We start from the raw sequence: 16,450 nt of genomic DNA on the forward strand, positions 1-16,450 counted from the left end.
TTACCAATGTGTTTTGTTGTCATAGTTTACTTCAGAAGACACAAGAAAGGAAGATGGAGAATGATGGAATCCATTGGGGAAGTGGTGAACTGCCAATACAGACAACAAACCATGAAGATGCTGATAAAGGCAAGAGTTTTATTAGCAAATTTTTCTTCAGAAATAATGAACAGGAAAAATAAATGTATAAAAACTAAACTTTCAGAATGTATGGGGATGTTATTTCACTATATGTCTGTCTGCATTATTTGATTTTATACATAAAGTCAAGTCATATAAATACATTAAATCAACATTGTCCAGTTTATAGCCCAAAATTCTCAATGGATTTGAGTAACACTTGCAGGTAAGTGTATAGATACTTCAAATGGAAAGACAAAGTTCCTCCATTGTAGAAAGATAAGTCAAGGAACACATTTTGTTTACTATAAAATAAGTGGAATAGCTGGAATATATGAAACTATTATTACAATTGAATTCGAATTTCATCAGGTTTTTTCAATTATTTTATTTATTTGAAAGGCAATGTTTCAGAGAAAGAATGGGAAAGATAGAATGGTTGTCCATCCACTGATTCACTCCCCGAATAGCAGCCCCAGCTGAGCCTGGACCATAATAAAGGCAGAAGCCAGGAGCCTCATCTGAGTCTCCCACATGGACTCAGGGGCCAGCATCGTCTACTGCTTTCCCAGGCACATAAGCAGGCAGCTAGCTCAGAAATGGAGCAGCTAGAACTCAAATCAGCCCCCATATGGATGCTGGCATTGCAGGCGGCAGCTTTACCCACACAGCCACAACAGCAGCCCCCCAACTCCATCTTTTACAAACAGGAATCAGTTGGTCTGTCCTCGCTATTACTAGTGCATTTTGATTTTATAATTGAACCAGTTGAGAAATGAAATTGTACTCTGTTTGATTTGTCTTGTTTCATATAAGGAAATATTACATGGAAAGAATATGGTCTTAGTTTTATAAAGGAAACTAATGAACTAAATTCACAGTGTTTCAACTTAGGTCAATTCTTGTTGCCTTCTATAACCCAGCCTCTTTGTCCACCCTTGGAGTTTCTGTTCTTTTCACACTCAGTTCTGTAACGTTTACAGTTAACTTCATGAATGAATTTCATATTCCCACAAGTCTTTGTCCTAGCCAGATGTGACGCTTCTTGAGGTAGCCTGTACACGCTGTATCTCCCACAACGCCCAGCATTATTGTTGTCTACAGAATAGCTGCAGCATGAAAACACCTTTACCGACCGACAGACATAATTACATCTACACATGTTCAGTAGAGCAAGACATCTTTCCTACCTTTCTCTAAAAGAGCAGTCTACTTCTGCTACAGGCACCAGAACTGAATCACAGCGTGGGCATGAGGGGAGAGCTCGGGGCCCCTAGAGCAGTCTCCTGTGGTGAGGAATTCTGGACATGTCTTTCCTAGTGCTGAGAAGCCAATACAAATGCAGTTTACTAACAGACGTAGACATACATCTCCCTCAGGAAAACACTGCCATTTGATTCAAGCAAAAGGACATGATGTAAACTCCTTCAGAAGCTTGCAGAAGTCAAGGGCCTGAAGGACTTCTGGGCAGGGACAGGATTTGGCACAGCAGTTGATCTCATATTGACACTGAGTGCTTGAGTTCAGATCACTGCACCGCTTGTGTTCCCAGCTTCTTCCTGGCAAGCAGCAGTGATGGCCTGAGTCCCTGCTGCCCACAAGGGAGAGCTGGATTGAGTTCCAGACTCCTCACTTGAGCATGACTCAGAACCAGTGCGTGGCTTATCTTTATTCTCTGTTTATCCCTCTCTGTCTCTCTCTCAAATTAATGGGGGGGGGTGGAGAAAGAAAGAGAACTTCTGATCACTCATTGAGCTAACATCTTACAAGTTGGGTACTGAGTGGTGCTGTGGTAAACATTTCCTGGATGGGCCTTTGGCATAGAAGTTAAGGTGCTGCTTGGGACCCCTATATTCTCCTGGTAGGGTGCTGGGGGTTGAGTTCTGACTTCACTTACGATTCTGCCTTCCTGCTAGTGAGCACTCTGGGAGGCAACAGTGACAGCTCAAATGCTTGGGTCCCTGCCCCCCTTATGGGAGACTGGGATTAAGCACCAGGCCCCTGGGACTGGCCTGAGAGCCTAGTGGCTAAAGTCATCACCTTGCATGCCCTGGAATCTCACATGGCCACTGGTTCATGTCCCAACTGCTCCACTCCCCACCCAGCTCTCTGCTTGTGTCCTGGGAAAGCATTGGTACCCTGCACCTATGTGGGAGACCCAGAAGAGGCTCCAGGCTCCTGGCCTCAGATCAGCTCAGCTCCAGCTGTTTCAGCCACTTGGGGAGTGAATCAGCGGACAAAAGATCTTCCTCTCTGTCTCTCCTTCTGTCTGTATATTTGCCTTACCAATAAAAATAAATAAAATAATAATAATTTTAAAAAGCAGGCTCCTAACTTGGGCCTGACCCACTCATGGTTGTTGAAGATTTGGGGGGAGTGAAAGAACAAATGGAAGAGTGTTTTCTTTTGATGTTTGTCTCTCTGTCTCTCTGCCCTCCAAATAAGCAAAATTTACTCTTTGAAGCCTTTTTTAATTTATTGTAATTATCAGTTTATTCATTCTTTTGCCTTATTAATTCTCCAATATTTAAATGCTCCCCATGTTGTAGAAGTGGATTCCCCATTCTGTGAGAATAGTCTCCAGTTGTTGCCTCCCTGGGCCGGCGGGTTCTGGGACAGTGTCTTCCTGACGCTCAGTGCTGTCTTCCTGTTAGATCCTCCCTTTCTGACGAATGAGGAACTCGCTGCACTACCTGTGGTCAGAGTGCTGCCCTCGGGCAAATACACCGGCGCCAAGTTGAAATCAGTCATTCGCATGCTGAGAGGCTTGCTGGACCAGGGGATTCCTTCCAAGGAACTGGAGGTAAGTGGCACATGCCAATAATTCTGTCCCCGAAAGGTACCTGTATCAGGAAAGAAAAATGTGTCCTTAGTCTTGAGACACTTTGAAAAATCATCTATTATTTACCCATTCTACCAGTAGATTCCTGACTTGTAACTCGGAAAGCACCTTAATATTATACACAGAATTAAATTAATTTTTCTAATTGGAATTGTAATAGTATTGCTTTAAAGGCATTACATTAGCAACTTGCATTTTGAAAAATTTCCCAGATTCTTCTCCCTGCCTCATGTGTAAGGATAAAAAATTTTTTAAAAGGCAGCTATCTATGCCAACCACCCACTGAATTTCATAATTGTTGGCCTGGGAACGTGGCGCACCATTTGCCGCAGTTTCCAATTCAGTACGGCTCTCAGCACCTGTGCCCCAGCTCAGCCGAGGCTGCTCAGATGCTGTTGACAGCATCCATATTTAGCAGTAAGCAACAGACAAATGCAGCCCCACCGTGCTAGGTGGGGGTCGGGGCAGTCCTTGCTCTTGCTCAGTGTCTGCTTGTTTGCCCTGGTCCTGGGCTTTCTTGCTGGGAAAAGGAGTTACTTCTGTTGAGTGATTCTGTTCTGCTGTTACTACTTTGTAAAGATTTCTCAAAAGATCAGTTCCATTGGATAGATTTGAACACTGAAGTAAATATTAAAATATACTCCTCTCTGCAGAGCTCTGTTTTCACATAACCATTTCTTCATTTAGGTTTTAAGTTTAATATCACCTTCGGAGAACTGTCATCGCAGATCGCTGTCCTCCATCACAGCAGTGGGTTGAGCCTCTAAGGCTACATCCCCACGTCTGTCAACTTTCTTTACTTGTTCCCACAGGCTGTGCCTTCCACGAAAGCTAGAATCTTCTGTTGCTGCCGCCACTATCTCCCCAACATTTATAACAGCACCTTGTAAACAAAAGCATTTGATAAATATTTTTCAGAGAGTGGATGAACCATAGGTTAGAAAGAGTTCACTCTACAACTCAAGATTACATAATCACAGCACAATCCCTTGGAATATTCCAATAATATACATAAATTTTCACTCTGCTTTGTTACTGTGAGTCAAGGGCGTTTTCAGAAGTTGTGGGTGTTTTCAGAAGTTGTGATTTTTTAACTGAATTTTGAAATTAAGATACAAAATGCTATCTGGTGAAGTCGTTGACTGCAACAAGTTCAATTTAATGTACTTGCAACGATAGTATAGTAGTACTTCCAGAAGTTCGTGAAAGGAGGAAATAAAAGGTGGTTTATTTTTGGTGCAAAAATTTTTTGCTGCAATATATGTTTTCCCTGAACTTTTTAAAGTCTGCTTTAGTCAACACTGATTGATCAGTTTGGTATTGAATTTAGGCTTATTTAGGACATTTCTATGTCCTAGTGCTCAAAGTGAGCCCTGACGACCAACTTTACACTCTACACATTCGTAGCATTTTCAGTTACTTAGTTACTGTTTAACAAATTCATTTCCATTGTTTGCTTTATAGAACCTTCACGAATTAAAACCTTTGGATCAGTGTCTGATTGGACAGACTAAGGAAAACAGAAGAAAGAACAGATATAAAAATATACTTCCCTGTAAGTTCCAGTTTGACCCTAAAATTTCATTTCAGTTCATTAGAATCTGAACTTATCTTAAATGGTCATGCTAGTTTAACCTATTATCCCTCCCATAAGCATGTGCATATACAAACATTCAGAGATTTACCTCAGTAACACATAAATCCAGATACACAATTTGAATTCCCTTTTAATTTTTCTCTTCTGAAAATGAAAAGAATCAACTATTTAAGATATCCATGAATATTTATTAATATAATATTAAAATTTTATCAGTGATGCCAAAAACAATCATTTTGAACTGGCTTTTGGATAAGCATTGTATTGGGTTCATATGTCGTAACCACCAGTAATTTATCTACTCACTTTCAGGCAGTGTCGATGGTGATTTATAGCCCTGCACATATGACTACAGTGATACTAGCAAGGCTGAATTTGGCTTTTAATCATTTTAGACCCCAGAAGGAAATTTTATTCAAGTTTCACATGTGTGGCAGGGGCCCAAATAGGTGGGCCACCTTCCACTGCTTCCCAGTTGTACTAGCAGTGAGCAGGCTTAGAAGTGGGGCAGCAAGGGCCCAAACCAGTGCTCCTATGGGATACCAGCATCCCACTGGTTAAGCAGGTTGACTTAACTTACCTGATCACAACAACACCAGCCCCTGAAAGGAATTTTTAAGACTTGATTGTCTATTTATTTTAAAAGTGAAATTATAGAAAGAAAACGAGAGAATGTTTCTTCTGTCTGATGACTCACTCCCCAAATGGGTACAACGACAAGGGCAGGCTGGTGCCAGGAACCTGCAACCCCATCCAGGTTTCCCATGTGGACCTAGGGGTCGCAAGCACTTGGGCCATCTCTCCTGTAGCCTTCTACAGTGCATGAGCAGGAAGCTGGCATGGCAGTGGAATAGCCAGGAATCAAACCAGCACTCATGGGATGCTGGTGTCACAGACCATAGTTTGACTTGATGCACCACAATACCACCTCCCACCTTCAATAACAGAAATTAAAACATTCATTTTAATACATGCGTTACCCATTCCACCTATCCACAGTATGAATTATTATTATTATTAAACATAAGGGGGCCCAGAGCAATAGCCTAGTGGCTTAAGTCCTTGCCTTGCACCTGTCGGGATCCCATATGGGCACCTACTTCCCATCCAGTTCCCTGCTTGTGGCCTGGGAAGGCAGGCAAGGATGGCCCAAAGCCTTGGGACTCTGCATCCATGTGGGAGACCCAGAAGAAGCTCAGGACTCCTGGCTTCAGACTGGCTCAGCTCTGACCATTGCAGCCACCTGGGTAGTGAATCAGCAGACAGAAGATCTTTTTTCTGTATATCTGCCTTTCCATTAAAAATAAATAAGTCTTTAGAAAAAAATTAAACGTAAGTATATTTTTGTAGCCAATGTTTAACCTGTAACAACTTCTTACATATTTGTGTATATTAGCACTTTGGATTATAGCATGTGACACACTGACCCTGTGTTAGCAAGAAAATCATAAATCTCCAACAAATAAACTCAAAAGCAGCAAATCATGCAATAAAGAATAATGCAATTGAATGTTTTCAAACCAGATAAAAGACAAAACGTTTTAGCCAACTTCCTGTAAGAAGTGAATCTTAGCTTTTTTAAAGATTTTTATTGTATTTTCATTTGAAAGGCAGCGTTACGTAGAGAAGGAGAGAAATCTTCCATCTGTGGTTCACTCCCCAAACTGGAACCAAGAGCTTCTTCTGGGTCTCCCACAAGGGTACAGGGGCCCAAGGACTTGAGCTGTTTTCACTGCTTTCCCAGGCCATAAGCAGATAGCTGGATCAAAAACAGAGTTGCCAGGACTAAAACCGACACCAATATGAAATGCCAGTGCCCCGGGCTGAGGCTTAGTCTACTATGCCACAGCCCTGAATCCTAGAATTTTCAAAAATGGAACAACTCATGTCTTGGTATAAAGTAAATAGTCAATATTTAAGGAAAAAATGTAGTAGATAATATCACAGCCATAAAATCAAAGCTAATGAGTGGACTTGTTTTCATGAGACAAACAACCAGGAAACATAAAGTAATAAAGGACAACTGATGGTGGATTTTGGAACCTGTTATTAAAATGCTTTAATTTTTTTTAAAAGATTTATTTTATTTTCACCACAAAGCCAGATGTACTGAGAGGAGGAGAGACAGAGAGGAAGTGGAGCCGCCGGGACCAGAACCAGCGACCATATGGGATCAAGGCGAGGACCCCAGCCACTAGGCCACACTGCCGAGCCCCAAAATGCTTTAATTTTTTAAGGTTTATTCATTTTTTATTGGAAAGAGAGAAGGAGAGACAGAAAGAAAGATCTTCTGTCTGCTAGTTCACTCCCCAGTGGCCACAATAGCCAGAGCTGAGCTGACCCAAAGTCAGGAACCAGGAACTTCTTCCTAGTCTCCCATTTGGGTACAGGGTCCCAAGGCTTTGGGCCATCCTCAACTGCTTTTCTAGGCAAGAAGCAGGGAGCTGAGTGGGACGCTGAGCAACCAGGATATGAACTTGTATCCATATGGGATGCTTGTGCTTGAAGGCAGAGGATTAGTCAATTGGACCATTGTGCCAGCCCTAAATCCTTTAATTTTATATCATCAGAATTATGAGTTGCATTAAAAGAGATTGGAATGTAAATAACTTCTTACGCATATGTATGAATAAATTTATACTTCTACATAAACTGTTAACCTTATAACCTCAGTAAAAGATAACTTCACTGGGGCAGCTTAGTTTAAAAATTACATGTTGGCTCTTTGAAATTATAATTAGGGCCCAGTGCGGTAGCCTAGTGGTTAAAGTCCTCTCCTTGCACACTCCAGAATCCCATATGGGTGCCGGTTCATATCCCAGCAGCCCTGCTTCCCATCCAGCTCCCTGCTTGTGACCTGGGAAAGCAGTCAAGGACGGCCCAAGGCTTTGGGACCCTATACCCGCATGGGAGACCCGGAAACCTCCTGACTCCTGGCTTCGGATTGGCTCAGCTCCAGCCGTTGCGGTCACTTGGGGAGTGAACTATCAGACAGAAGATCCTCCTCTGTCTCCTCTTCTTTGTATATCTGCCTTTCCAATAAAAAAATAAATAAATCTTTTTAAAAAAAAGAAATTGTAATTAGACAAAGATAAGGAATTATGTGACTAGAGAGTGAAATTTGTTACCTGTTTAATACTCTTTTGTTTGCACTACCTTGTTAAAATAACAGAACTTAATTGGGCAATAAGAATTATGCCAACAATATTTTCAGTAAGTACTTTGATAGTGTCATAATATTAATTTTATTAATTTTTACTCTGTGAAAAAAATTTGGTGACATGCCATTCAGTACTGTTATTATTGCCAACTGCATTAAAACAATGATATGAAGCAGCAAAGTTGATCTTGTTCCTATAGTTAGCAAGAAGTTCTAAACATATTAATTTTAATTTCTTCAATCAAATCTATGTAAATAATACCATAGTTTTATGTTAGAGACTCACTTACCATTGAGATACACTCATAAAATGAGCAAAACTTTTGAAAACAATATTTTTGTTAAAAGTTGTGCTTGTAACTTCATCTGTGGTTTTGAGGAATCTCCCATGATCTTTGGTAAGACCCTTGTTGCAAACACTTGGTGTACATGACTGTGTGTTGGGGAATTCACAGATGATGCTACCAGAGTTCCACTTGGAGAGGAGGGTGGATACATCAATGCCAGCTTCATTAAGATACCTGTGGGGGAAGAAGAGTTTGTTTACATCGCCTGCCAGGGACCACTCCCAACAACAGTTGGAGATTTCTGGCAGATGATTTGGGAACAACACTCCACCGTGATAGCCATGATGACCCAAGAAGTGGAAGGAGAAAAAATCAAATGCCAACGCTACTGGCCTAATGTCCCAGGCAAAACCACGGTGGTCAGCGACAGGCTCCGGCTGGCTCTCAGGAGGGTGCAGCAGCTGAAGGGCTTTGTGGTGCGGGCACTGACCCTGGAGGACATTCAGGTGAGTGAGTCAGGAGTGTTGGTAATGACAGGCATGTTCCAGCTGGACCCCAGCGTGGCCTCCTTCATGATCGGGCTAGTCTATTTCCAGATAAATGCCAGTGACTGATTCCGAATGCAGGGGCACGGGTGCCACCTGCTCTTTTTGTATCCTGTATACTTTTCAGTGTGTCCCCCTTCGTGAGCCACCCTTTCCTCCAGGACACAGTAATCTCCCCGTGATCACCCATGATCCTTCACCACCCAGAAGCTACGTGCTGGCAACTTGTTTTTGAAGTCAAACCTCTAAAGAGACAGGTTAAAACTGTTTCTAAAATTCTCTTATGCAAAAAACATTGTCTCAGCAGGCAACCTAACCTAATTAGGACAAGAGGGACAGTGGTAGCAAGAAACAGTTCTCACTTCGAGGAGTCAGGGAAGCAGCGGCGGGGCTTTCAGTAAGCCTGCCGCTGAGTCCTCCACACTCCTGCAGTAGTCAGCACCTGGGGGCACAGGGTGCTTCCCACCAGAGGACTAGGCAAGGTGCCTTTGCTTCTGTGTCACTCAGGGCCACTGGGGTCAGGCACACCGAGCCTGGGAGTTTTCACTTGCTAATGAGAAGATTAGGGTGTTGATAGCAGGGAAAGGAAGAGTAAAGCCCGGAGGGCGCTTGTTGAAGGAGACCGAGCAGCAGGTGTAACTCTCAACACGGGATCAGAGGAGGGCTGTGAAGGATTGGAGTGAGCCACGAAGGGATACCTGAGGGAGGGTGGGGAAGGGAAAACACCATGGTTCAGAGGCCTGGAGCTGTAACCATGCTCCAGTTGTGTAAGAGACCCAGCAGAGGGCCAAGAGGTGGCAGCCGGATCAGGGGCGTCCAGGACGTCAGAGCGGTTGCAATGCCTGGCTCTGGGACGGACTTGTCTTGGAACCACCAAAGCAGGTTGTCTTTATCAAGATGTAGTTTACTTTCAGTGTTTCGAAGAAGTCTTCTTTTAAAACTTTTTTTAAAAAGCGTATTTATTTATTTTTACTGGCAAGTCAAATATACAGACAGGAGGTGAGACAGAGAGGAAGATCTTCCATCCAATGATTTACTCCCCAAGTGGCCACAATGGCCAGAGCTGTGCCAATCTGAAGCCAGGAGCCTAGAGTCTGGAGCTTCCTTCAGGTCTCCCACAGGAGTGCAGGGTCCCAAGGCTTTGAGTCGTCCTCGACTGCCTTCCCAGGCCACAAGCAGGGAGCTGGATGGCCGCTGGGATTAGAACCAGTGCCCACATGGGATCCTTGTACGTGCAAGGCGAGGACTTTAGCCGCTAGGCTACCACGCCAGTTCCTCAAAGAAGTAATTTTAGCAAGTATTAAAAACATGGCTCTTACAACCTTCTTGATAAAGGGCTTCTAGTTTTCCTTAATAGGCTGTTTTAGTCTCTCCCGCTTGCCCTGTGATCTGACTCACTGGACAGAATTTGAAATGCCAGAATAATAGTAAAAGCAAATTACAGGTGCAAAAAGCACTGTCCCCTTATTCTGTTGTGTAATTTCAGACAGGAGAGAGGCGATGTATTTCTCATCTGAATTTCACGGCCTGGCCCGACCACGACACGCCGTCTCAGCCAGACGACCTGCTCACTTTCATCTCTTACATGAGACACGTGCACAGAGCAGGCCCAATCATCACCCACTGCAGCGCGGGCATCGGGCGCTCAGGGACCCTGATCTGCATAGATGTGGTTCTGGGACTCATCAGTCAAGATCTTGACGTGAGTATGGGATGAGTGAGATATGATCGGAAGTAATGTTCATGTGAGAACTGTGTTAAGATCATTACTGTCTGTAAATCCGCCTTTCCAATAAAAATAAATATATCTTTAAAAAAGAAATGCCACAGTGTTTTACTGTGTGTAATATGTAATTAAAATCATTGTTTCCTGAAAGATTTTAATCAAAAAGTTCTTTCATGCACTTTATGTAGTAGTTTATCTACTACAATAATTTAAGTAGGACAAGACCAAATAGTCTATTTTTCTTTTGTTCATACTATTAACTGTCAGCTAACATTTTTAAAAATTGCATTCTGAAAGTAACAGGTAAGAAAAAATTATTTTTTATTGAGGTAGAAACGAGTCAGTTTCAGGGAGGAGATCATTCTGCTCGGTGAATTTCCATGTGGAGTAACCTATTGTAATTCTTTTTTTTTTTTTAATCCTTGACAATACCAAATGATGACAGACAGTGTACTGGGTCGTTTTGTCCACAATGGCTTCCCAAGACAACCAGAAGGGAAGGATGAGTGGGGGACAGAATTGCATGGAAGGCCCCCTCTGGGATCCCTGTGACTCACTAATCTGGAATCTGCATTCTCTTTCTGCCGGCAGTTTGACATCTCAGACTTAGTGCGCCGCATGAGGCTCCAAAGACACGGCATGGTGCAGACGGAGGTGAGTCTCCCGAGGAGGACGGCTGTGAAGACGCCAACAGCCTTAAAGTTCTTGTTAAACCATGCGTCTGTTTTTCAGATTCCTTCGTTATAGCTAAAAAAGCAAACCTTTATGGAAGAAAAGAATTTTAAGCATGAAGGCTAATTCGGAAAAGGAATATTTCTAGACTGCCTTTTTAAACCGTGACCTTGTAGTCCAAACTGAAGAAATGCAGCAGCACTGCAGTGCACAGGGTGGATTCCAGGGGGGGGAGCCAGGGTGGACCCCGGGGGGGGGGGGGGAGCCAGGGTGGACCCCAGGGGAGGAGCCAGGGTGGACCCCAGGGGAGGAGCCAGGGTGGACCCCAGAGGAGGAGCCAGGGCGAGAGCCTGTCGGTGGGGAGGGATCGGGCGTGGGGTAAAACACAGGGCAGTTCATAGCATGCCATCCCCATTTCCAGTCCAAAAAAAGAGATAGCAGGTAATGTTGTTGTTATTGTGGTTCTAGAAGTTCTCCACGGAGGAATGGCTTCAGCAGCACTAGCTGGAAGCTGCAGGGCAGGCCAGGGCTGCTCGGAGGGAGAGACAGAGGGAGGGACAGGAGGAGGGACGGGGGAGGGACAGAGGCTGGGCCCTTTTGTCCTCTGATGGCAGCATTTTCATTTCTCTAACCTAAAATCAAACCATGCATCATATCACCTGCTGACTTCCAATCGCATCCTTCCTGGGGACGCCACTGTTACTGTCCACCTGTCTTCACTGACTAGTTCCACCCTCCCTCTTCTCTGAGTGGAACTCAGAGGTGTGAACACTGTAAACTCACACTTCTCTGCCTCTTGAAAAATACAGAAAATTTACTAAACATGTCTAAATTAGAATGTGTCCGCTTTCCTCCGTGTTTTTTTTTTTAAAGAAAGATGCAGATCTCCCAGGATCTGAAACTCAGTCTGGGTCTCCCACTTGGGTTCTTATCACCTACTAGTGTGCACATAAGCAGGAATTTGTATTTGGGTACCAGGTCAGGACCTGAACGCAAGCACTCCAGTACGGCATTCGGGCACCCCCAGCACGTGCCCACCGCATAGACCCTTCTCATTGAGAGTCAGTCTACCAAGTAGCAAGCTGTCTTGCAGTCACAGTCTTTGGGTAAGGAAATTACATAACTACATTTCTCTGAATAAGCTGTTCTTTGGACCCAGGAAGTTCATTCCTTCATTGGCCCACCAGGTATTTGCTGAGTTCCTTCTGCTGTAGGAACTCTGGCAGGTGCTTGAAGCACATCAGTGGACAAAGTACAGATTCTTGCACTAACAGCAAGGTGGTGACAGGAAGCCAGACTAGGAGCACAGTAACTAACTACATCGACTCTTTGAAAGCGATTCAGAACTTTAGAAGGACCCAGCAGAGGATTCAGTCAGCGTTCAACATTTAAATGGTATCTTCAGAACGTCCACAATCACAGCCAGTGATGGTGGAGCAGTCCACCTGCAGCTGTCACATTGTGCATCTGAACCTGCCTCTCTCCCTGTCACTGTAGGACCAATACATTTTCTGCTATCAAGTCATCCTTTATGTCCTGACACGCCTTCAAGCTGAGGAAGAACAGCAGGAGCGGCCTCGGCCTCTGCAGTGACCCACAAGGGCTGCCTTGAGGATGTCTCTCTCCTTCACCCACAGACTCCTGCTCTACGTCTGAACATGACCTTGGAGCAGCAAGCCCAGCCGGCAGCACTGTGCTTATCTCCTCTTCCTTTAGAGGGGTGTTCGCCTTCATAATACAGAACCGTGAAATGCTGGATTTTTACAGCTACTCTAACCTAATCATTATTATTTTTTAAAAGTTCTAACACTAACTGAACAATGCCGATTTTAGGGATGTTGGCAGGGAGCATTTGGTCCAAGTGGACATTGTTACAAGCACATGCTGAATCTATTTTTAATGCATTGATCTTGTTTATAGCAGAAAACAAAAATTTTTTTTCAGTATTTTGATAGTTATTTTATAGGGGATACTTGAAACCAGTATTTAAGCTTTAAGTGATGGTAATATTGGCATAGAAAAAAAGTAGCAAGTGTTTACTGTATCAATTTCTAATGTTTACTATAGAGAATTTCCAGTAATATATTTATATACTTTTTCATGAAAATGAGATATCTGTAACTATATCATCTATTTGTAACGCCTCATTTCACTTTGTAAATAAAAAATACACCTCAAAGCATGAGAAGCCTAAACTATGTGCATACATGTGCAGTGTGTCTTCCTTTAACACATGTAGGGCTCCTATCGGAGGCAGGAACCTTGGCCCCCATCCGATGACAGCCATGCCAGTTGTGTTGTCACCACTCGTAAAGGACCAGCATGAGGGTCTCAAGCCGGCTTTACAGCAGCAGCTGAGTGATTGAGACGGCTTCCCTCCTCCTGACTGTGAGGCTTTCGGTGCCCAGCCAATGCGGAGCGTGGGAGAGCTTCCAGTCCTGGTCACCGTAACACCCAGAATCATCAGCTGTCCAAAGGGGCCGAAACAACAGCAGCCTGCCCCCTGGAGGTTTGTGTCTGGCTCTGCAAATAGGAAGGAAAAGCCTGCACGCAGGTGCTGCTGCTGAGTGGCCCCAGGGTCTCCAGCGCTAACTTGTCTGCCTAAATCTTGCCCCAATAGTGTTTCTCCTTCGAGCCAGGAGCAAAGCCATCCTGCCATCTGCCCAGGGACCAGTGGCAATTCTGAGCTAGCTGATCCAATCGCTGCTCCTAGGGCAGGGGACAGCAGCTTGCCAGGACCCTGAGGCTACCTCCCATCTTACGGGAAGCTTCCCAACAGGGTGTCCAACTGCTGGCCATGCCAGGTGGCAAGGAGGGATGCCAACTTCTAGATCTTGCAAGAGAACTTCACTCTCACCACCCTGCTTCCATCAGAAGAGGTTCTGTGGTTTGGGTGGTAAACAAAGGTTTCACTTGAGAAAAAAAAAAAGTTCCTATTTGCTTTTTGAGACTTTGAGACTTTGTTGCGATTGAGCTGAATCACGAGGCTTTGTTTACTGTCACAGGCATGAAAAGGGGCCAGTGGAGTGCTGGCACACACTGCAGCACAGCTGGAGGGGATTAGCTGCTAGCATGAGAAAGGGACGCCAGGAAGCTGCAGAACACCTTTTGGGGGTGGGAGGGAGAGGTGAACGAGGAAACAGAAAATGTGGGTGTAAAGTGTAGGTTTGAGTTTATGACCCCAGACTGGAAACCCTATTAAGAGTGAACACGGTGCTGCCGGCCTCTGGCATCCGGCCCCACCAGGCACCAGCCAGCACACTTGGATCGCTAAGGCAAGAACAAAGCCTGCCACGGGCTCTGAGTGCACACTGTGGCAGCCAAGCACCGAGGAAACAGGCCAAACACAATCGGGAACTTCTGGTGTATCTAACAGTTCCGGACAGGTCTGGGCAAGGGTAGTTCTGCAGTCCACACACAGCTTCCCGGACTGACCTAAGACTCGCCTCCATCGGGGGGACTGGGGAAGGGAGCGTGGAGGAGCGTCTGCGGAGAGGACCCAGGGGTCACCCACTGCCTCTGCAGCCACCGGCCAGACGATGGCCCCAGAACACAAGGCAGCCGGCAGCCAGTGGGCTGAGCTCTGTGCTCCACAAGGAGAAAGGCGAGTCATGATGTGAGAAATGAAACTGGACCAAAGCTGTGTCTTCTGTCTGAATGGCACCTGAGCGTTGCAGAATTAGAAATATTTCATCCCCAAATCAAAACTTACGTCATTCTTAGAGAGATTTCTGAATTGTTATGATAAGCAGGAGAGAAATGGCAGTGAGGACAGATCACTTTTTCCCTCATCTCTGTGGTTCCAGAGAGCCTGCCAAATGCCTTGGTTTGCAAATGGCCGGTTATTCACACAAGATGTGATAAGTCCCAGAAATGACAAGCACAGCCTGCCCCAGCTTCCTGTCAGATACCTCAGTAGTGCAAAAATGTGTTCTTGTACTTCCTTCGGAAAGTTTCAATTTCATCTTATTAATGTGGAGATTCACAAGCGGGAGGACGGCCTGGATGATAATTTATTTACTTAAAAGAGTTACAAAGTGAGAGATTTTTCCGTCCACCAGTTCATTTCCAAGTAGCTGCAGTGACCGGCGCTGAGGCAGGCTGAAGCCAGGAGCCAGAAGCTTCTTCCAGGCCTCCCACATGGAGGGACCAGAGCATTTTGTCTGTCTTGCGCTGCTTCCCCAGGCACATCAGCTGGATCAGAAGTGGAGTAGCCAGGACTTGAACTGGCACCAAGACTGGATGCCAACATCCTAGGCAGCTTTACCCACAATGCCAGATGGCCTGGATATATTAAAACCACTCTAAGTTTTAATGTATTCATCTAGGATTGTATTTGATTAAAAGTAACCAAAAAAAAAAAGGTGCCTTAAGGAAACAAGGACAGAAGTGGGTAGTAGCTATGTTTGCCTCTGCACCTCAAGAATGTCAACAACTGGGACCGGCGCAGTGGCCCAGCGGCTAAAGTCCTCGCCTTGAATTTTGCCAGGATCCCATATGGGCACCGGTACTAATTCCGGCAGTCCTGCTTCCTAGGAACCTCTGCTCATGTGTTATTAGCAAGCCCTGTGCCTGGGCCCACGTCTAGCTTCAGCAGAGCTCCTGGTAGCTAGCCATGGCTCCGTGATGGCAGGAACCTGTACTGCCCGGTGGGTGCTGTGTCCCCCGTGCCTGTGTGATACGCAGACCGGCTTTTCAGCCCTTACACATCTGTCCAGTGGGGCACTGGGAACCCTCAGCAGCTCAGCAGCTCTCAAGAATCAAGCACAAGGCACCTGGTGCTTTGCCATGTGAAGATGGCTTGTGCCTCCAAGTCCCACCATCTTGAGGGCTTTCTGCATTGCTGGGAAAACACAACCATCCTCGTCCCTGGCAGGCTCACAGAATCACATCATAAGACACTCAGTCCCAAAGCCCAGACTTTCCTCACACACTTCCCAGATCTAAGAACAGATACAATATAGGCCCAGGGTCCCAGCAAACACATACCCTGTAGGAAGTCGCGTGATCTGGTGGCATTCCACAGCAGTGGAGGATGGGTGGGTCCACACATGACATCGAGAATACTTAACCAGAAAACGTTTTAATTCTATCATGCCATGTTAGAAAAAATAAATAAACAGTGGGATAAACATGTAGATGCAGTGCACGGATGGTGTAGCAAGACATGTTTTAATGACGGCAGAATGAAGCAGGCTGTTTGCCACGGGGAGAAGTGAACACAAGAGCCATGTGGTGGGCGCTGCTGCAGGGTGCCCCAAGTGAGGTGAAAGCGGTGGGAAATGCCATGGTTACAGGCTCGGTGAATAAGGGACAGTGTTTGCATGCCTTGCAGCCCCTGTCCTAAAGAATGAGGTAGGTCCATACGAACATGATGCCTAAAGCCGCTCTCTACGCAGCAGGTCACCAGGAGACTTGGGGAGGCTATTCACGAAACTAGCGCATTTAAAATGGCAGGTGTCTGTCTCCGGAAAGTGGGACTGCACTTTCCACCCCTTCCC

At 45.1% G+C, this 16,450-nt stretch overlaps 1 protein-coding gene across 1 annotated transcript in view; it reads left to right on the top strand.

Moving 5' to 3' along the window:
* PTPN13 (protein tyrosine phosphatase non-receptor type 13) overlaps positions 1–13,138 on the top strand; it is a 188,933-nt gene extending 175,795 nt beyond the window's left edge. Inside the window, exons 42-48 of the mRNA XM_058667102.1 lie at positions 26–129; positions 2,775–2,923; positions 4,427–4,517; positions 8,175–8,512; positions 10,038–10,253; positions 10,869–10,931; positions 12,447–13,138. Of these exons, the coding sequence (XP_058523085.1) occupies positions 26–129; positions 2,775–2,923; positions 4,427–4,517; positions 8,175–8,512; positions 10,038–10,253; positions 10,869–10,931; positions 12,447–12,542 (1,057 nt within the window). The 3' untranslated portion in view covers positions 12,543–13,138. The remainder of the gene's footprint in view (positions 1–25; positions 130–2,774; positions 2,924–4,426; positions 4,518–8,174; positions 8,513–10,037; positions 10,254–10,868; positions 10,932–12,446) is intronic.
* The last annotated feature ends 3,312 nt before the right edge of the window (positions 13,139–16,450 follow it).

This window comes from Ochotona princeps, chromosome 7, assembly GCF_030435755.1.
Source record: "Ochotona princeps isolate mOchPri1 chromosome 7, mOchPri1.hap1, whole genome shotgun sequence".
In the NCBI taxonomy this organism is placed as follows: Eukaryota; Metazoa; Chordata; class Mammalia; order Lagomorpha; family Ochotonidae; genus Ochotona; species Ochotona princeps.